Consider the following 22,030-nt stretch of genomic DNA (forward strand, 5'->3'; position numbering starts at 1 on the left):
TTTTTTGAGTCAAAGTCCTGCTGTGTCACCCAGGCTGTGTGCAGTGGTGAGATCTCACCTTACTGCAATCTCTACCTCCCAGGTTCAAGCAATTCTGTGTCTCAGCCTCCCATGTAGCTGGAATTATAGGCATGTGCCACCACGCCCAGCTAATTTTTGTATTTTTAGTAGAGATGGGGTTTCACCATCTTGGCAAAAACTCTTGGCCTCAAGTGATCCGTCAGCCTTGGCCTCCCAAAGTGTTGGGATTACAGGCGTGGGCCACTGAGCCCAACTACTCAATCTTTTTCTTCTTCACCTGATACAAATATAGGCAGACACTTAGCAAGTTCATATTATATTTATGTGAGAATTTTAAACTTTTGCTTTGTTAAAATCTTTTAATGAAATACCTGAAACTTTATCATTTGCAACTTAAAAAAAAAATCAGAAATCTTATAGGAGCCAGCTCTGGAGTTAGCTATTAGATACGGAACAAGTTCAACTCAGTTTTTTCATCTTTGAAATGGTTGTAAAAATACTTATCTTATGGATTGCTAAATCAAATACTTCCACCACAAAACCTGATACGATAAATGCTTGAAAATTGCAAACAGCTACTGCCAATTATGTTATTAGCATGGATGGGTAATGTTTTGCTTATTCCAAAGAAGTGATGCCTAGGAAAGCACAGCTTACTGCTTTATGTAACTGAATTTTTTTTGTTTTGAGACGGAGTCTCACTCTGTTGCCAGGGTAGAGTGCAGTGGCATGATCTCGGCTCACTGCAATCTCTGCCTCCGGGGTTCAAACAATTCCCCTGCCTCAGCCTCCCGAGTAGCTGGGACTACAGGTATGCAGTACCACATATGGTTAACTTTTTGTATTTTAACAGACGGGGTGTTTCACCGTGTTGGCCAGGATGGTCTCCATCTCCTGACCTTGTGATCCGCCCGCCTCAGCCTCTGGAAGTTTGAGCCCAGCCAGTAATTGAATTTTTTAAACAAAGCTTAAAAACATTTTTTTTTTTTTTTTTTTTTGAGATGGAGTTTCGCTCTTGTTACCCAGGCTGGAGTGCAATGGCGCGATCTTGGCTCACCGCAACCTCTGCCTCCTGGGTTTAGGCGATTCTCCTGCCTCAGCCTCCTGAGTAGCTTGGATTACAGGCATGCGCCACCACGCCCAGCTAATTTTTTGTATTTTTAGTAGAGACAGGGTTTCACCATGTTGACCAGGACGGTCTTGATCTCTTGACCTCGTGATCCACCCGCCTTGGCCTCCCAAAGTGCTGGGATTACAGGCTTGAGCCACCGCGCCTGGCCTCAAAAACATTTTTATATTGATTATAGCTTCATGAATACTATATCGAGTTTTATGTTTAAACATTCACAGTGTAGGCCGGGTGCAGTGGCTCATGCCTGTAATCCCAGCACTTTGGGAGGTCGAGGCAGGTGGATCATGAGGTCAAGAGATCAAGACCATCCTGGTCAACATGGTGAAACCCCGTCTTTACTAAAAATACAAAAAATTAGCTGGGCATGATGGCGCGTGCCTGTAATCCCAGCTACTCAGGAGGCTGAGGCAGGAGAATTGCCTGAACCCAGGAGGCGGAGGCTGCGGTGAGCCAAGATTGCGCTATTGCACTCCAGCCTGGGTAACAAGAGCGAAATTCCGTTTCCAAAAATAAAAAAATAAAAAAAAATACTCACAGTATAATTATAAAATAAAGTGACTTCTTTTTTTTTGAGACAGGGTCTCACTCTATTGCCCAGGCTGGAGGGCAGTGACACAATCTTGGCTCGCTGTAACCTCTGCATCCCAGGCTCAAGCAATCCTCCCTCCCACCTGAGCCTCCCAAGTAGATGGGACCACAGGTGCAAGCCACCACACTGGGCTAATTTTTCTCTACTTTTTTTTTTAAGAAACAGAGTCTTGCCATGTTGCCTAGGCTGGTCTCGGAACACCTGAGCTCAAGAAATCCACCTGCCTCAGCCTCCCAGAGTGCTGGGATTACAAGTGTGAGCTGCTATGACTGACCAACTCTCATTTATTTGTTTAGCAAATATTTATTATTTTAGGTGCCTGGCATTGCTAGGCACTAGGGATACAGTAGAATACAAGGGTAAGTATCAAATAATTACACAAATAAAAATTTAAACTAAGTAGATAATAAATAAGCACTGGGGTTTAAGTTGGGCAAAGAGTGGTGAAGGGAATAAGAAAGTAATAGTGAAACTGAGCTTGATAGGAGGAATAAGCTAGATTCGTGATTCTCAATCTTTTTAGTCATCCTCCTCCCCAGCTCTTTTAGACCCATGTTTTCCCCCATACTGCCCTCCAAAATTTTAATACCACATATACACTGTATATCTGTTTATGCATTGTATGAGTAATAATTTTTTGCACCCAAGAGCCAAGGTTTGGTCCTTTGGGTGGGTCAGCATCACCTTAAGAATGTATGGGCTTAGGCCGGGCGCGGTGGCTCAAGCCTGTAATCCCAGCACTTTGGGAGGCCGAGGCGGGTGGATCACGAGGTCGAGAGATCGAGACCATCCTGGTCAAAGTGGTGAAATCCCGTCTCTACTAAAAATACAAAAAATTAGCTGGGCATGGTGGCGCGTGCCTGTAGTCCCAGCTACTCAGGAGGCTGAGGCAGGAGAATTGCTTGAACCCAGGAGGCGGAGGTTGTGGTGAGCCGAGATCGCGCCATTGCACTCCAGCCTGGGTAACAAGAGCGACACTCTGCCTCAAAAAAAAAAAAAAAAAAAAAAAAAAAAAGACTGTATGGGCTTGATATGAAAAGGACTAATAAATACTCCAGCACCTATGAAGACTCTGAGCCATATTTATTGAAGAGAAGATGGTGAAATGCAATAACAAATTAAGTTTTAGACATGTTGAATTTAAGGAACCTTTGAGATATCTCAGTGGTCACATCAGTAGACAAGTGGAGATATGGGACTGAGGCTCAGAGGTGAGCATAAACCTACAAGGGAGGTCAAGAAGGGTAAGCCAGTCATGTTAAGAGAAGAGAGTCACTTAAGAGGAAAATATGGTTAACAGTGTCATGTGCTACTGAGAAATCAAGTCAGATGACGACTAAATATATCCAACAGACAGAGTGAGCTGGAAATCACTGTAGCCTCACCTGCTGACCGGGGTGAATGGAATAAATGTAACCCATGCAGACCCATCTGCTTGCCTCCAAAATCTATGCAGAATGAGAATCACAAGAAAAGTTAGGTTCATCTTATAAAGCAAAAGTAAACATAATAAAAAATATTTTTTTCCAAAAACAAAACAGTTGTCTATACCTGGTTCTGACAGTAAGGCTGATGATGTAAGTAAAATGAAAAACCCTCGATCTTCTAAGCATTTGATGATTGCCTTAAATATAAAAGAAAAAATTCAAATGAAAGAATATTCTGCAATCCGTCTCTCCTCCCTCTACCATACTCATTAATGAATTCTAACCTAAAGAAAAGAAAAAATTCTGGAAATGTTATGGGAATCAGGGGAATTCTGTTCCCAGTATCAGAAACTGCAAGTTCCTTAGCTAAAATAATGTTGGCCCTGTTGGGGCTATACAAAATTACCAGAACATGAAGGATTAGTGTTAGAATAGTGCTCAAGAACATGACAGATCAATCGGAAGAGGCTTTTTTTTTTTTAAACTGAGACAGCTGACATTTTATGCCATTGCCTAAACAGCCAATATGTTACCATTATAAACTCAAGATGAATCAAACCTATGTAAGTAACATCTTAAGCTCATGTTCACATGAATATTATCCCCAAACCCTAAAACTAGAAAGACTGCAAGATACCATCCAATAAAAGACTTCTCTTGAGCTCAAGAAAAAGAGTCTTGAAATGCCAGTGTTTTCAGTAACTGGGGCAGTTTTGTTCCCAGGCAGCAGCTATCTAAAAGCTGTTGTTCTAAATCATTAATTTAATAATTTTTCTTTGCCACTGCTTACCATTTCAAAAATCTATATATACATAAAAGATAAAATCCAATATTCATACAATAATTTTTCAGCGAAAAAAAAAAAAAACCACCTAAACAAAACATACCATTTTACAGAACAAAACATTTTATTCAAAACTGATAGGTGATAAGGCTACATATATGATAAATCAATATATTATTTAATCACAGTGAATATACAAAATAAGACTCCTTTTCTAATTATTACATTACAATTAAGTTATGAACTAATATTTCACAAAAATAATCACTATGTTGAGTTTCAACAAGATTCTATGAGAGCCCCTACGGTGTTTTATGGCATGTGATGGTTTGTCTCCTTCATATTCTCCCAAGCTCCTTGACTTATGGGAACTATGATTTAAGAGTCTATTTCTTTTTTCTTTTTTTTTTTTTGAAACAGCGTCTTACTCTGTCACCAGGCTGGAGTGCAGTGGCGTGATCTCGGCTCACTGCACTGCAATCTCTGCCTCCCAGGTTCAAGCGATTCCCCTGCCTCAGCCTCCCGATTAGCTGTTGGGTATATGCTCCAAGACCCCCAGTGGATGACTGAAACTGTGGATAGTACTGAAGGTGCGCACCACCAGGCCCGGCTAATTTTTTGTACTTTAGCAAAAATGGGGTTTCACCATGTTGGCCAGGATGGTCTCGATCTCCTGACCTCATGATCTGCCCACCTTGGCCTCCCAAAGTACTGGGATTACAGGTGTGAGCCAACATGCCTGGCCTATTTTTTTTTTTTTTTTTTTTGAGACGGAGTTTCGCTCTTGTTACCCAGTGCAATGGCACGATCTCGGTTCACTGCAACCTCCGCCTCCTGGGTTCAGGCAATTTTCCTGCGTCAGCCTCCTGAGTAGCTGGGATTACAGGCAAGCGCCACCATGCCCAGCTGATTTTTTGTATTTTTAGTAGAGACGGGGTTTCACCATGTTGACCAGGATGGTCTTGATCTCCTGACCTCGTGATCCACCCGCCTTGGCCTCCCAAAGTGCCAGGATTACAGGCTGAGCCACCACGCCTGGCCCTTTTTTTCTTTTTAAAAGACACTGGCTATCACTCTGTTACCCAGCCTGCAGCGCAGTGGAACAGTAACAGCTCACTGCATCCTTGAACTGCTGGGCTCAAGCTATCCTCCCACTTCGGCCTTTTGAGTAGCCAGGACTACAGGTGCTGGCCATTATTCCTGGCTAGTTAAAAAAAGAAAAAAAATTTTTTTTAAGTTTTGGTAGAGACAAGGTCTTGCTATATTGCTCAGGCTGGTCTCAAATTCTTGGCCTCAAGCAATCCTCTCACCTTGTCTCCCCAAAGTAATGGGATTATAGGTGTGATCCACCATGCTAGACTTTAGGGAGTATTTTGTATTCTTGCTTCTTGCCCCATCCTGCCCAGTGTGTGAATCATCCCTCCGTTCAGTGTACCATGCTGTAGATGCTACCCACCCAGTAGGGCAATAGTAGCACTTCATAATGCCTGCACCACCCACCTCGATCATCACAAGGAGTACTCAAGTATAGTACAATAAAATATTTTGAGGTGGACAGAAGACACTCATATCACTTTTATCATAGCATATTGTTGTAACTATTCTATTTTATTATTAAAATTGTTGTTGTTAATCTCTTACTGTGCCTAATTTATAAATTAGGCTTTATCATAAGTGTGTATGTATAGAAAAAAACACAGTATACATAGGGGTTCAATACTATCCATAGTTTCAGGCATCCACTGGGGGTCTTGGAACATATACCCCACAGATACTCTATTACATTAATAATATACAAATAAATACTAAACATGAAACTCCTTTCAGCAAATTTAAATCATTCTATTGAGGTACAACTAATACTTACATATCAATTTAAGAAAAACGTAATAATTATATTTTAAATTAGTGATTCTTACCAATTGCTTGTTTTTAATACATTCTGTTAGTTTATCTATATTTTCCCCTTGTCTGTTGGACAGTTCCACCTCATACAAATTGAAGCACAAATCTTGGAAACAGACTGTAAAGAAAACCAGAAAAACATCTCATTTTTAATATACTATTATGTACTTACAGTCAATTTGTTCATTTTATATGCTGCATAAATGAACAGAAATACTACACAAAAACCTTTATCATTTAATGTTCTTGGTTACAAAATTCCTTCATAAAAAGTTATCAAAATAATTATTTTAAAACAATGCTCTTATTTATACTGACACTGCTATAGGATTAACAAGACAAATACATACTACATGAATAAACATCAGTGTTCCATGAATTAACCTAAATGACCAAGAAATTTCCTTCTCATGGTTTTTGAGTTTAAGAGTACATATATAAATAAAACCAACAAAATCTCTGTTCTCCTTGAGAGGAATAGTGTTTCCAAATGCTTTTAATATGTTTGCTTAATTGCATCAATATTTCTATGTTAAAGCTAGTCTTTGTCATCTTAGATAAAATACCTTTCAGTTTCTAGTTGGCCTCCAAAGAACTCAAGAAAATAGTAACTCTACAACATTTTCACGGAAGACCCTTTTAAGAATCACTTATAATGAGACAGAAGTGTATTTGTGTAAATGTTTGGAAGAGAGCAGAAAATAATCAGAACAAAGCCCAGGATAAGTAGTGTGTTATTACATTTCAACAAACCTTTTTGCTCCAAGTAATTCTGTTTTCTAAAGGCAGCCTCTGGTAGTCTTTTTTTCAAGGAAGACACTTTCATTACATATTTAAAATCTAGTTCCTGTGGTCTAAAAAACAACACAACAATATCAAGCAGAATAATAAACAGTGGATCTAAACTTTCGTTAAGTTTTGGTTTTTTAATATAAATGTAAACAAAAACATAACCACAAAAAGACCTTAAATTGATAACTCCAGGTTAAATAGCATAAGTAGTACAGGTTTTCAAATATATGACCCATAAACCATGGTCTGCAAATACGTTAACATTTTCTGAATATGTGTTTTCAGTTACACAAAATATTCAGATGTGTCAAAAATTGATGTATACAGGAGTTAAGAATTTTTTTAAAAATTATGCTATTTAAGAGTTATTTCATAACTACTTTTTCCTTTTTTTTTTTTTGAGATAGAGTCTGGCTCTGTCACCCAGACTGGAGTACAGTGGTGCAATCTCAGCTCACTGCAACCTCCGAGGTTCAAGCAATTACCCTGCCTCAGCCTCTCAAGTAGCTGGGATCATAGGCATGTGCCACCAAGCCCAGCTAATTTTTGTATTTTTAGTAGAGACGGCGTTTCCCCATATTGGCCAGGGTGGTCTCCAACTCCTGACTTCAGGCAATCTGCTCACCTTGGCCTCCCAAAGTACTGGGATTACAGGTGTGAGCCACTGGGGCCTGCCCCTCTGTTTCCTTTTTAAAAACTCATTTTAAAATGCTTCCAAACTTATACAAAAGTTGCAAAAATAGTACAAAGAATTTCTCAATACCCTTCATCCAGATTTCCCAAATATTAACAGTATATCATGTTTGCTTTGTCATTCTCTCTATACATATGCGGTATTTCTTTCTGAACCTTTTGGGAATAAGATGCAAACCTGATGCCTTTTACACGATATACTTCTCTGCATGATTCCTTTAAAAAGGAAATTTTCTTTTTTTTTTTTGAGATAAGGTTTCATTCTGTTGCCTAGGCTGGAGGGTAGTGGGGCGATCTCAGCTCATTGAAACCTCCACCTCCCAGGTTCATGCAGTTCTCCTGCCTCAGCCTCACCAGTAGCTGGGATCACAGACACATGCCACCACACCCAGCTAATTTTTTGTATTTTTAGTAGCGATGTGGTTTCGCCATGTTGCCCAAGTTAGTATCAAACTCTTGGACTCAAGCAATCCTCCCACCGTGGCCTCCTGAAGTGCTAGGATTACCAGCACGAGCCACTGCACCCAGCCCCTAGGAAATTTTCTTATATAACCCCAAAGCAATATGCAAAATCAACACATTCACGATGTTATGATACTGTGACTTAACCTACGTCGAATTAAAATGCCGCCAGCTGTCTCACTAAGTTCCTTCACAGAAAAAGAAAACAATTTCCAATCCAAGATGCCACAACGCATTCAGTAATCACATCTCTTTAGTCTCGTTTAATCTGGAACCGGTTTTTAGTCTTTTTTTACTTCAATGACTTGGATATTTTGAAAAATACAGACAATTTTGCAGAATGCTGCTTAATCAGGATAAGTCTATCATTAACTTACCCACTTAGTTAAGATGGTATCTGCCAGTTTACTCCACTGGTAAGTCTGCATTTTTTCCTATGTGATTAATAAGCAAGTAGTGGGGAAATGTTGCTAAGATATGCAAATATTATTCCTTTCAACTACTGTTTTTAGCATATACTGTTTGATTATTATGGTGTTGTCAAATGGTGATTTTCTAATAGTGAGGAAGAACTTTCCCTTCTCTCCTATTTACTTATTCATATAATTTTTATGTTGTGAGTTATTATACTCCTATCTCTTCTTTAAAAAGGCCAATAGAAAAAAAAAAGGTTAAATGAAAGTTGCCAGGAATTTCTCTATTTAAAAAGAAAGAAAGAAAGAAAAATGAATCCTTACAACACATTAGTTTTCACCTTTTATTTCAATTAAACTATGATTATTTCTTTTTTATTTTTTATTTTTTATTTTTTGAGATGGAGTTTTGCTCTTGTTATCCAGGCTGGAGTGCAATGGCGCAATCTTGGCTCACCGCAACCTCTGCCTCCTGGGTTCAGGCAATTCTCCTGCCTCAGCCTCCTGAGTAGCTGGGATTACAGGCATGCGCCACCATGCCCAGCTAATTTTTTGTATTTTTAGTAGAGACGGGGTTTCACCATGTTGATCAGGATGGTCTCGATCTCTCGACCTCGTGATCCACCCGCCTCGGCCTCCCAAAGTGCTGGGATTACAGGCTTGAGCCACCGCGCCTGGCCTGATTATTTCTTAATGGTTTTGGGTACAAACTAAGAACAGGCTGAACAAAAAAGATTTCTTAAGATGTTCTTCACAAGCCAGGCGCGGTGGCTCAAGCCTGTAATCCCAGCACTTTGGGAGGCCGAGGCGGGTGGATCACGAGGTCGAGAGATTGAGACCATCCTGGTCAACATGGTGAAACCCCATCTCTACTAAAAATACAAAAAAACTAGCTGGGCGTGGTGGCGCGTGCCTGTAATCCCAGCTACTTAGGAGGCTGAGGCAGGAGAATTGCCTGAGCCCAGGAGGCAGAGGTTGCGGTGAGCCGAGATCGCACCATTGCACTCCAGCCTGGGTAACAAGAGTGAAACTCCGTCTCAAATAAAAAAATAAAAATAAAAAAAAATAAAAAAAAAGATGTTCTTCACAGTTCCCAAGGAGAAAATATTCATTATGATAATTGCTTCTAATGGAAATACATGTACCAGCTACTCTATTTAATATTTTTCTAAGAGAATCATGTTAAAATTAGAAAATCAGATACTGCAAATGTTAATAAAAATATGATTAAGCGGCTATAACCTGCTATATTTGCTTTCAGACAAATCTGACTTATTTCTTGGGGAAGGTCAAATTTCCAGTATCATATAGTTTAACTTATCCCAAAAGGTCATTTTCCCATTAATAAATTAGAATTTAGGTTGCCTATGTCATACCCTGTGTGCTATACATCTACCCAAATGTACCCTCATCTAAAATCAAGAACAGTTGCTGTATTTTACAACAATGCCACTCATAAAGACCTTGAAATGGGGGGGTGGGGGGGGAAGCAGACCCAAAACTTGTACTATAAGCATTAGTAAAGGACATAACATTGAATACTTACAGCTGTGTTGGAATCGCTGTACCATAAGTGGACCGAAGAGCTATATCACATAGCATACGGTCTTGAATAATTAATTTCCCTTTCCATGGAGACATGAGAACTGAAGAAATGAAGGTGAGAAAGAAAACTGATTATTTATAATAAAACATTTACTCAAGAAGAAAAAAACACCTAAAAGAATCAATGAATTATTTCTTACCATTTTCACTGCATTCAAGTCTAGTAGAAAAAAAAAAAAAGAACATTTTTATATGAGCAAAAGAAACAAATTCAGTAAAACAAAGCATGCATAAAATTACTTACATGCTTTTATGAGCTGGTGGTGCCATAGTTTTAGGTTCCATATAGCGAAAAGCTACTATTATGTAAGGACAGATCTGTCTGGGTCGTTCAGTAACAGTTTTGCCTGAAAGTTCGTAAAAGTAATACTGAAAGAAGAAAAATAAGTATTATCAGGGTAGCACTATGGAATTGCATATGTACCAAGTTTTTCTCGACCCCACCCAGCCCTGAAATTTAACACATTAGACTTAGAAATATATCTTGGGTGTTATTTGTTCACAGGTGACTATACCTGACTCAGTTCAAAGGCACGAAAATGACTCGTCTTGTTAGAAACCTTGTTAGTATTTTCAGCCACATGGCAATCATAGCCAGAAGATGGCTTAGTATAGTTAGTTGTATAATTCTCGGACACAAACTTGACTTTTCCCTAGAATGAAAATATTAAAACTAATCAGATGCCTTCAAATTGCAATAACCTTTACTCTAGGATTCATTTAGAAGTAGTCTAACAAGGATGTAGATATATCCCCCTTAACTGTATTAAGAACTATACTTCTTAGAAAAACAATAATCTTAAGGCCAAAAATCATTTTAATTATCCACGAACCCTTAAAAATGTATTTAAAAATTTTGGACATCTGGGCATCTGAGACAAATATCCATAATTTTTATCACATTATCAAAGAAATATATGAATCACTCTAAATTTAAGACAGCCATTTCCTTAAAAGAAAAACTGTATAAGGCTGAGTGATGTGGCTCAAGCCTGTAATCCCAGCACTTTGGGAGGCCGAGGGAGGTGGATCACCGGAGGTCAGGAGTTCAAGACCAGCCAGACCAACACGGAGAAACCCCATCTCTATTTAAAAAAATTAATTAATTAATTAAAAAAAAAAAAAAAAAGAAAGAAAAACTATGTAGCCCACCATCTTTTATGTTATGGTTATTGAATGGCTATTTGGTGACTGTAATGTAAAAGATGACAAAGTCTAAAATTTCAAAAGATGAGTTTCCAATCTGAAGTATGATGAGTTGTAAATTATAGACTGAGATACTTCTACTATGTCAGGGCCCAGTAAGTTAACAAGTAGCAAATATGTAGCAAAGTTCTGAGCAGACAGCTGCTCCTGGTCACTTAATAGCCAGCAGTATTTTCTATTACGGATTTCTCTCCATCAAGAATTACATGTCTCTCAAAAAAGAAAAAAAAAAAAAGAAGAAAAAGAAAAAAGAGCAAGCTAGCCAAGTTTACCATATGATGAAATAGCCAATGATTTTAAAAGCTGTTTTGAATAATACAATGTCATAAGAAAATGTTCACAAGATAATGTTATTAAGTTATAAAAGAATGAGCATATAAGTATACACAAACTCCTTTTAGGGGTTAAGAAATCAATATATAGGAAAAAATAAAAATATACAATATGTATTCCAATAAATATGCACATAAGCATAAATATTATGATGAAACATTTACTCAAGGAAAAAAAAACTAAAAGAATCAATGCATTATTTCTTACCATTTTCGCTTTGTTCAAAAGCGAAAATGTTTAAAAAATGTTCAAAAGTGAAAATTTTGTTGTTAAGTCCTTCCTCTTCATTTATAGAACCACCAAAGGCCAAACCACCACTAAGCCAAAAAATACAAATAGTACTTACAGGTAACCAATTATCTCTACTATCTCCTCATCAAACATTTTATGGTTCTAGGTGTGGTTCGATGTTGTGAAATAAAATGAAGATTGAGAAGATAGAGGCTAAAACAGCAATCTCCAGCCAGTGGCAAGAAACCAAGGCTGAGGCATAATCTAACATGAGTAAAAACCGAAATGCTTATTATCTGCACTGGTAGCCATACTTTCTGCAGCACTTATCACAGAGCAAGAGAAGACTAAGGGAGGAAAACCAGTAATTGTACTTTGAAGCAATGTTACTCTCCCTCCAGTTTACTAGAACTTTACAATATTAAGAATTCACACACTTTTCTTTTCTTTTTTTTTAAATTAAAGGTCAGTTAGTGCTAGGCTGATAACCAATGAATTTAAGACAGCAAGAAAGCTAAAACAAAAACAATAAAACGAGACCACAGAAATGTCATCAGAAGCCCAATCACATAAAAAATCAGTTTCCCTTCTGTTTGGGTGAAAATTCTAATTGCACGATTCACTTAAACAATACCATTTAGGGCATGTAAGGATTTGTGACATCATCAGTTCTAGGTGCCACATGAAGCTGTGAATCTGGATGTCAATGGAGAAAGAAAATAAAGATTATATTGACCATTTAAATTAGACAATGAATGCTATTTTTTAAATTCATCTTTTTTAAGTGTAATCACATAATCTTATAAGCAGCTACTTGTTTTCATGTTTAAAAAGTAGCTCTGATGGGTTAGAGTAAGAATTTTCTCTGCATACCCTTTCACTATTTTTGAAGTTAAAAAAAAAAGTTTACAATCTAGTAAATGAGTAAAAAAGTCTTCCTTTTAAAGAAAAGGAAACATAGTTTTGCTTTTCTTGAATTTGGATAGCTAACTTTGGTGAGTACTATGTTCAGCTAAGATCTACAGAGAATATTAAAGGCAGATAGCCTTAAACTTTAAAAAGAAATCACATAACAGCACATTCAGACTTTACCTTAATTAGATTAAAAATTACAATATAACCAGATTTCCCATGATACCATGGTCTTGGATGAAGATAGTCGGAGTATTTGGAAATGTATACACCTGTAAAAGTATAAAATAAAATTAAGCAGTCGATTGCTCATCAGAGAGGAGAAAGTAAAAGCAAAAAGACCAACTAGAAAGCTACTGTGATAGTTGAGACTGGAGACGAGGATTCCAACAAGGCAGCAGCAGTGAAAAATGCGTAGGAAAGGACAGGCTTCAGGGATAGTCCTCAAGTGAGGCACCTCTTTTGAAATGTAAGAGACATTGTATTTTTAGTAGAGACAAGGTTTAGCTATGTTGCCCAGGCTGGTCTCGAACTCCTGGCCTCAAGGGATCCATCCACCCACCGTGGCTTACGAAAGAGCTAGGATTATAGGCCTGAGCCACTGCACCCAGCGAATAATGCATATTATCTGTTACACTTAGGTGATGGGTATATTATACTATGCTCTTTACTTTTTCTATGTTTGAATTTTTCATAATTAAATGAAGGTGGGGTGAAAAAATAAGGGAGAAGAAAAAAGTTTTAAGCAGTGTTACTGGGGTTATGAATTTATCACTTTTACTGTCCCTTAGAAGATGAGTTGAATGTAAATCTTCATTTTGTTTTATAGAGTTACCATATGACCCAGTGGTTTCACTCCTCATTATATATATCGAAGACAAATGAAAACATTATGTCCACCCAAAAACTTGTACATGCATGTTCATAGGACCATTATTCATAGTAGCCCAAAAGTAGAAACAACGCATATGTTCGTGAATTGATGAATGGATAAAGAAAATGTGGTATGGCCACATAACAGAATACAATCATGTACCACATAACATTCTGATCAACAACAGACTGCAAAAAGGACAGTGGTCCCTTAAGTTTATAATACCATATATTTACTGTACTTTTTCTGTTTTGATACAGAAACACGTACCATTGTTTTATAACTGCCTTAAATATTAAGTACAGTAACATGCTGTACAGGTTTGTAGCATAGGAGCAACAGGTTATGCCATATAGCCTAGGTGTGTAGCAAGCTCTGCCATCTAGGTGTGTCTAAGTACACTATGTGTTGTTCACTTGAGTAAAAAAGTGCCCACTAATGCATTTCTTGGAACATATCCCCATTGTTAAGTGCTGCAGGACTGTATTATCCATTTATAAAAAGGAATGAAGTACTACTGTTTCACGCTATAATATGCCTTTTAAACATGCTGAAAGAAGTTACTTAAAAAAGACCATATATGATATGATTCCATTTATATGAAGTGTCCAGAATAGGCAAATCTATAAAAGCAGAAAGTAGACTGGTGGCTGCCTTGAGTGGAGATGGTAGAGAATGGGGAGTCATTGCTAATGGCCAAGAGATTTCTTTTTGGGGTGATAAAAATGGTCTAAAATTGACTGTTACGATGGTTACCCAACTACGGGAATACACTAAAAAATATTGTACACTTTAAATGGGTGAATTCTATGACTTAATTATATCTCAATAAAGCAGTTTAATATGAAAGGTCAGTAAGAATCTACAGTCATGAAGCCCAGTAATCTTTCTCAATTCTGATTTCTACGTTCTACGTAGCACCTGACACTGCTAAATACCCCTCTTCGTGAGATCTTTCTGCTTTCTGTGAAACTCTATTTCCTGAGTCTCCATGACTGCTCTTGACACTTCCTCATTCTATCCTTGCTGTACCTCCCCATACCCTCCCTGGTCCCATTAATGACCCAAGAGTTCTGTTTTCGTCATCTTCTCTTTCCATGTCATCCCACTAACAATGTCTTAGCTTCAGTTCACACCCCACTTCCATAACCTTAGCCCCAAATCTAGTTCTGATCCCTTTCCTATTTTTATGACCTACAGGCTAAATTTCAGAAACACTTATGAAAATCTCACTATTTCTTAAATTCAACTCAAAGTAGTACTGTCCATTTACTGAGAACTTACTAGGTGCAAACCTGGGCTAAATGCTTGACAGTCTTATTTAATCCTCACAACAATCCATAAAGTAGTTTAATCTGTTTTACTGAAGAAGAAACTGTATCTTAAAAACAATTAGTGCTAATTCATTCTCCTGACAATTACATTTTTCTTTTTAACTCATCGGCTTCACTACCAATCTGCTTCTCTTCTTCTGTACCACTTTTTTATTAATAACTATCACTATAGCATAAGTTTATAAGCTTATATTTAATTACTTCCTCTCTTATCCCGCCAAGTTTGATCAGTTCTATTTTTGATTCTTATTGCCGTTATGATACTTTGGAAGAGATTCTCAAGACAATACCAATCTCTTGACATTGAAAAATACTGTTAAGTTCTAGACTCAAATCTCAGTTATCTTTAAAGTTTGAACTCTAAACATTATGAACTGTTTGACATTAATGAAACTGGCTTTTAATATACGTATCTTATAAAACTAACTAAACCTCACTTCCTCTTTTAAAAAAAGGTTCTTTTTTTTTTTTTTTTTTAAAGATTCTTTTTTCTTTACAGACTTACCTTTGGCTGGATCACCCAGAGTGGTAACAGCACTGCTGCCAACACGGAGTCCACGCTGACATACCAATTTTGCCTTTAAACAAGATATTACTTTGCTTCAGTCTTTGAAGAGGCAATGAAATAATGCTATAATCTGTAAGGTTTTTAAGAAATTTTATTTTTTATAATACAATAGAGACAGGGTCTCACTATGTTGCCCAGGCTGACCCCAAACTCCTGAGCTCAAGCGATCCTCCCGCCTCAGCCTCCCAAAATGCTGGGATTACAAGGCATAAGCCACAACTGCACCTGGACTAATCTACAGGCTTTAAAATAAATAATCTGCTCATTGTAGGTATTTATGGCACAAAGAAATCTGCAAAACAATCTGTATTTTAATTAATGGCCCAAATTTTTCACAGAATTTTACCATTTCTAGTGAAAAAAATTTGCACAAAAATCTGCAAAGCAATCTGTATTTTGATTAATGGCCCAAATTTTTCATAGAATTTTACCATTTCTATTAACAAAAATGTCAGCAAAACCATATAAGCAGGGTAACAGATAAGTCCATTTGAAGACTTATTTTCCAACTACAGCTTTAGAACCATGAAATTTCAAAATGTCTAATTGCCAAATGTCATTTTTAGTAAGAATCTGAAATATCTTATTTGAATTTAGATGATTAAGTCAAAAAGGGATTAAACTCTTCTAGTATTACTATATAATCCTTATTTTATGTTAGTGCTAACTATTTCCTACATAAATCTGCCCTCCTTCTTTATAAACCATTAACCTAACCTGACTTTGAATTATTTTAGATCTCTGGTATTGTTTAAAACGTATCTAGGAGGCCACACATATCTTTGGAGACATGCCCTATACGCAGTCATTTCTTTCTCCCATAATTTAGGTACAGGTAACAATACAGATGTTCAGTCTTCAAATATTGAATGAAACAATTTCAGTTAGCCAGAACGCCAAAGTTTGTTAAGTTACATGGTTTATCTCCCAAATCATGTAATTTAAACCAGAAAAATCTTCACAGGAAACAAAATACCTATGTAAACGATGATCCAGAATAGAAAAATATTCATTCACTCTATTAAAGGGCATTACTGACACCAAAGAAACTTGTATTAATTCAAATTTCGCCAGGCGCGGTAGCTCAAGTCTGTAATCCCAGCACTTTGGGAGGCCGAGGCGGGTGGATCACGAGGTCAAGAGATCAAGACCATCCTGGTCAACACGGTGAAACCCCGTCTCTACTAAAAATACAGAAAAATTAGCTGGGCATGGTGGCACGTGCCTGTAATCCCAGCTACTCAGGAGGCTGAGGCAGGAAAATTGCCTGAACCTAGGAGGCGGAGGTTGCGGTGAGCTGAGATCGCGCCATTGCACTCCCGCCTGGGTAACAAGAGTGAAACTCCGTCTCAAAAAAAACAAAAACAAACAAACAAAAAATTCAAATTTCACCCTAAGCTTACAAATGTTTTTAAGATAAAACTAAAAAGAAACCATCAAAAGTTATAGAAATCACATCTCCATCACTGGCTCTTACTGTTGTCATTTACATGCCACCAAACTAAGTATCAAAAACACTGATGAATCGGTAATCTTACAACTCTTACAGAACTGAAGCACTACAATATTTAAGACTAATGATACCATTCATTTTCTACGACCTAATTCCCTTACCTGCTTTTCAGTATCAAACAGAAGAAACCCGTAAGTATCTTGAAGTTCTTCCTGAGTATAGTTACTTGCTTTTTTTTGTTGATAAAAAGTTTTGTACTGTGTAAAGAGAGAATAACCAAACGCTATAAACATGCCATTTTGTCTTGCAAGTTAAGTTTTAAAAATGTATAGTTTAAATTCCTCCTGCTATAAGATTAAACGTAAATGCATTATTTTCTATTCCCTAAAATAATTACATTCCAAGTGACTATTTCCAAGGATCTTCCACTTCGTCTGAAAAACGACAGCTAAAAAGTACTGGGCATATATACCAAAAATGATGGGTTTACCTCTCTTAAAACTAAAACCAAACCATCACAGTGTGTACCAAGTACCTCACCTCATTTAAGAAAATCTCATTTTTCACCAAAGTCACTTGACTGTACTGAAAACCATGCTCAGATGAAGAGTCCAAGAAAGAAGTATGAAGGAGTGAAACTGTCCTCTGGAAGAGAGAATCTGAACTCAAGGACACTGTCTGAAAAACTGTAAAACACAAACAAAAATAATGCAGCTATTTAACATACCAACGGATGGGGTTAAGGGAGACACAAAGAGTATCACTCAAAACGTCACCTATTCCTTTCCTATATAACTAAGAAATATTTGTACTGTCTTAACAAAATTTAAAATACCTCTGATGTATATCGCTTCTCGGCCTTTTGGCTAAGATCAAGTGTAAAATACCTCTGATGTGAAAAAAAAAAACCTAAATAAATTACAACTGAGGGTGAATTACTTTTAATACAGGAGCTAAAATATGCCCTGTCAGACCCTGTATGCCTTTTGGTTGAAAGCTGTGTACTATAAATGTAGTCGGTCAAAAGCAGATGCAACTGTAGTGTCAAAGTGGTGGTCAGCAATTGCTTAGACTTTCACAGCAATTTCTCATTCTTGAGCTTTTTCATCATTTAATGTTTCTTTGTTTTTTTTTTAAAAAAATTTACGCCACGCTTTATAAACTTAACCTTCCATCTTCTTGTTAAATACCTAAGTCAGCTAGGTTCCTTTTAAGGGGCTCACTATTGCCCACTCACCAAACACAATAAAAATTACTGTTTCTCTAGGGATTCCTCACCAGCCAAGAAGAGCCTATGGAGTTTTACTTCCTATGGGTCGTATTATATATATATTTTTCATTTTATACAACAAAGCTGTATTTACATTTTTTTGAAGGTGCTTTTTTCAAACCATACCCACGTGAGATAGCTTTCAGAGACTGTGATATGCCCTTCCCATGAGAAGCATGTATCCTAATTGAGAATCACTGACTGGATCCAGTAATTATGCTGACTGACTCTCTGTGCCTTTTGATTTTACAAATCTCTACTTCAGCAAGAACTGAGCCTAATGACCTACAAACACTCATAGCATCTATCCATTTTAACTGTTTACTCTCCTATTTGTATTCTTTCTATTCTCTTTATTGAGGTTGGGGGGTTTTACAAATCTAGTATTTATAAATAATGAGAAGAGAATGAGAAGGGAACTTATATAGCACTGGTCATATAGTATAAATGTTATGAAGTATAGTAATATGGCTTCCTACTTTTAGCAAAACTGCCAAATAAATGTATTAAAGTACAAAAATTAAAGAGAAAAAAGAATCTCAATTAAAATTATCTTACAAGTACCAGATATACAAAAACTAGACTATCTTAGAAATGAAAGCAAACATTATAGTAAGCTAAATTTGGACTCAACTGTTCTAATATTTTAATTATCAAGGTATTAAAAATTTTAATAAACTTCCAAGTATCAAAATGAAAGATTGTAAATAGAAGAATGAAATGTTTAAGCTGAAGTTGATATACGTGATTTATGTATACATTCTAAGTTTTACTTTTACTTTTGCTCAGTTTCACTTTCTCCTTCAGTATCAGCATACCAGTGCTGTAAAAAATAGGGATATTCTCAATAGATTCAAATAGCAAAATATCAGTGATAATTGTGAAATTAAAGCTTTATTAGCTGTACTACTCAAAACAAACTGGGAAGCCTTTGCATTTTCAAATTCATTTACGAACAGTCTGTACTGCTAGCCTAAACACAAATCAAGAATCCCTTAGAAACAGTAATTTTGGAAACTTTCTATTTGATGTCTAAAAAAAAGAAATTTTCAAAGTTGAATTATGTATAGACCAAGGTCCAGTATTTGAGAAATGTATTGTTTACACTCAAAGAATATGTTCTTAAAACTAACTTTGGAAATGAAGACTATGATTATCCACCTTCTAAATTCTAAATCTCCAAATTCTAAATTAACAGGTAGGCACAGATTTTAAGTTATATACATGCTCATTTTTGAGCATTATAATGCACAATAATGAATGGAAAACTGGAGTGATGATGCAATTAAAAACACTAACACAGGACCTAAATACATGGTCAGAGAACACTTCATTAACACCAGTGTGGGGAATACTACTCCCTATAAAACTATAACTAAAGCCAATGGTTTAAAACAGAGAAGGAACAAGTAGTAAATTTTTTTTGGTTACATATTTTTATTTTGAGAACTATTTATGGTTAAAAATGCTTCCCCTTTAGGCCAGTATTCTCCAGATAGCAGTATATGCATAAAAGCAGTGGTTTTCTGGTTAGCAGAGGCATACCAAAACTAAAGTTGTTGGAAAATCATAGCTAATCTTGAATCTTTCATGGCTTCAAATAATGACATCAATTACACTCTCAAGAAAGCGCAAGTTTCCTGGTCAGTAAATGAGGAGATAGATGAGAATTTCATCTAGAAATTTATTTGATGCTCTCCCTTCTTTACAAAATATACTTTCATTTGAGAGTCCAATTAGTGCACCAAACAATACAAACATTTCATGAATGAATAGTCTCATTTTTGCTGAGAAATGCTCAAGCTTTATTTAAACATTAAGGATTATCAGACTATTGGCCAGGCTCGGTGACTCACATCTGTAATTCCAGCATTTTGGGAGGCCGAGGCAGGCAGATCACGAGGTCAGGAGTTTAAGACCATTCTGGCCAACATGGTGAAACCCTGTCTCCACTAAAAATATAAAAATTAGCTGGGTGTTGGTGGCATGTGCCTGTTATCCCAGCTACTCAGGAGGTTGATGCAGGAGAATCGCAAATAACTTAAACCCAGAGGCAGAGGTTGCGGTGAGCCGAGATCTTGCCACTGCACTCCAGCCCAGGCAAAAAAAGTGAAACTCTGTCTCAAAACAAACAAAAGATGACCAGACTACTAAAATGAAGAGGGGGCTATACCCTGAAGAAACCTAAAAATCTAAGAAAGTAACTTGAAAAGTGCTTGCCTATGAAGTATTGCATATATCCCTTAGGGCTTAAGTGACCAACAAAGAGCATGTGGAGAAAGGTTAATTCAATCACAAGAGCTCAGAAAACTGAGTTTTCCTGTAGTATCTGGCTTTTGGCATATTTCTCTACTTGTGAGTTTAGTCTTAAATGTTAAGTCAAGCTTAATACAAGTTGGCTTCTAGTCAAAGTAACTGTAATAACTTTCTTTCCTTCTCAAAATCCCTTAGAGATACTGAGCAAGACTGGTTTTACACACTTGTCTCTCTTTTTAACTCCTAATAGAGATGAGAAAATTACAAACCAACTTCTAATGCCAGATCACAGATACCTGCTTTCCATTTTAGAAACATCTGGTCTGAAAGCAGATGATGAGACAAATTAATGTCAACATCTTAGGTGTCCCAGAAATTCTAACAAAACTAGCCACTTGTACATCTTCCAAAGATTTTCATGATTACATCTTCCTATAGAAGGATTGCAACCCTTCATTAATACTCAAGATGCCTATATCCTTCATTTCGTCAAAGTAAGCCATTTGATAGTTGAAGAAACAGTCTGTTACTTAATCCTAAAATGTATTACTTTTACTTTGAAGATAATAAAGGATATCTGGGTTTAGATAAATGTAACTTCTTAGAGCACAATTTGGTAGGGCCTAAATAAAATCTTAAATGTACACACTCATTAACCATTTCATTTCTAGAAATCTATTCCTGAGAAATACTAAGACACACACACACACACACACACACACACACACACACACACACACAGAGACAGATGTTCCATGTGCATCAGTATCTTTAATAGTGAAAATACTGGCAATAACATTAATTGCTATCAATACGGAATAACTTGCAACTATTAAATAGTAACAAGGTAAATCTGTACACACTGGCATATAAAGATATCTATTACATGCTACATTACGTGATGTCACTTGGTTGAAAAATACATAATTTGTTTGGAAGTGTACAGAAAATGATCTAGAAAGGTGAAAAGCCAAACTGTTAATAATGGCTAAACCAATGGCTACTGAAATTCGAAAGTGGATAAAAGGCGAACTTACATTTTTTACCTTATACATATAGGTTTATCTTACAAGCATGTATTACTTCTACCATTTAAAATATTTCAACTCAAAAACCAAATAAAAATGCATCCATTTAAAAGATACAAATAGAGGAACATGTTTTACGTTGCAATTTGAAAAGTTAATCACCTATTACTTTTGGCCTAACGATTATTTTAAAAAATTATAGGTACTGGAAATCATAATTTTGTTTTATATAATCTAAGTTAAAACTAAAAACATTTTCATCATTCTATTCTTGATTCATTAGTTATGACTTATAGCACTTAGTTTAATACCCACTCTTTTCTGACAGGGACCCTGTCTCAATCTTCTCTAAGAGAGAAGGTAGCTGGGAGGGTGGTCTTAATTCATTTTCACCAAGTATACCCTCAGAATTCTTGACATAGTCCTGTTCTCTGTTAATATCATAAATGCTAAAATAAAGAAGGAAAAAAATCATAAAGTGAATAATTCTATTTATAGCATATTTACTATAGAAACAAATGTTTACCAAGTAACTAATTTGCATTAGGAATAATTACGTAATGTTTATTTGCCTCCTTTGACAAGTATTCTCAGCTAAGGACTAAATTGGCTCTATAAGCAGTAACACATAATTTGAAATGTTTTTCCTCCAAAAGTCTTTAACTTCTAAAGAAAATCTTGTATACAGAAATACATTATGCTTAATCACTTTTACCTTACTGAAAAAAGTATCTTTCACAGA

The 22,030-nt window shown here is 36.5% G+C and overlaps 1 protein-coding gene across 10 annotated transcripts in view; it reads right to left on the reverse strand.

Moving 5' to 3' along the window:
* The window catches only part of TASOR2 (transcription activation suppressor family member 2), a 95,952-nt gene that overhangs the window by 44,956 nt on the left and 28,966 nt on the right, over window positions 1–22,030 (reverse strand). For 4 of the 10 annotated variants that reach the window (XM_074405107.1, XM_074405113.1, XM_074405111.1 and 1 more), the window contains 13 exons: window positions 21,604–21,737; window positions 17,275–17,420; window positions 16,896–16,991; window positions 15,219–15,291; window positions 12,686–12,777; window positions 10,339–10,476; window positions 10,068–10,192; window positions 9,964–9,983; window positions 9,765–9,864; window positions 6,612–6,712; window positions 5,873–5,976; window positions 3,294–3,366; window positions 3,128–3,190 (listed from right to left, as the gene is read on the reverse strand). In XM_074405107.1, coding sequence (XP_074261208.1) covers window positions 3,128–3,190; window positions 3,294–3,366; window positions 5,873–5,976; window positions 6,612–6,712; window positions 9,765–9,864; window positions 9,964–9,983; window positions 10,068–10,108 — 502 coding nt within the window. In that variant the 5' untranslated portion in view covers window positions 10,109–10,192; window positions 10,339–10,476; window positions 12,686–12,777; ... (2 more) ...; window positions 17,275–17,420; window positions 21,604–21,737. Of the gene's footprint in view, window positions 1–3,127; window positions 3,191–3,293; window positions 3,367–5,872; window positions 5,977–6,611; window positions 6,713–9,764; window positions 9,865–9,963; window positions 9,984–10,067; window positions 10,193–10,338; window positions 10,477–12,685; window positions 12,778–15,218; window positions 15,292–16,895; window positions 21,738–22,030 lie in introns of those variants that run through there. The other 6 variants (XM_074405109.1, XM_074405108.1, XM_039478809.2 and 3 more) reach the window with 4 other exon arrangements.

This window comes from Saimiri boliviensis, chromosome 8 (assembly GCF_048565385.1).
Source record: "Saimiri boliviensis isolate mSaiBol1 chromosome 8, mSaiBol1.pri, whole genome shotgun sequence".
In the NCBI taxonomy this organism is placed as follows: Eukaryota; Metazoa; Chordata; class Mammalia; order Primates; family Cebidae; genus Saimiri; species Saimiri boliviensis.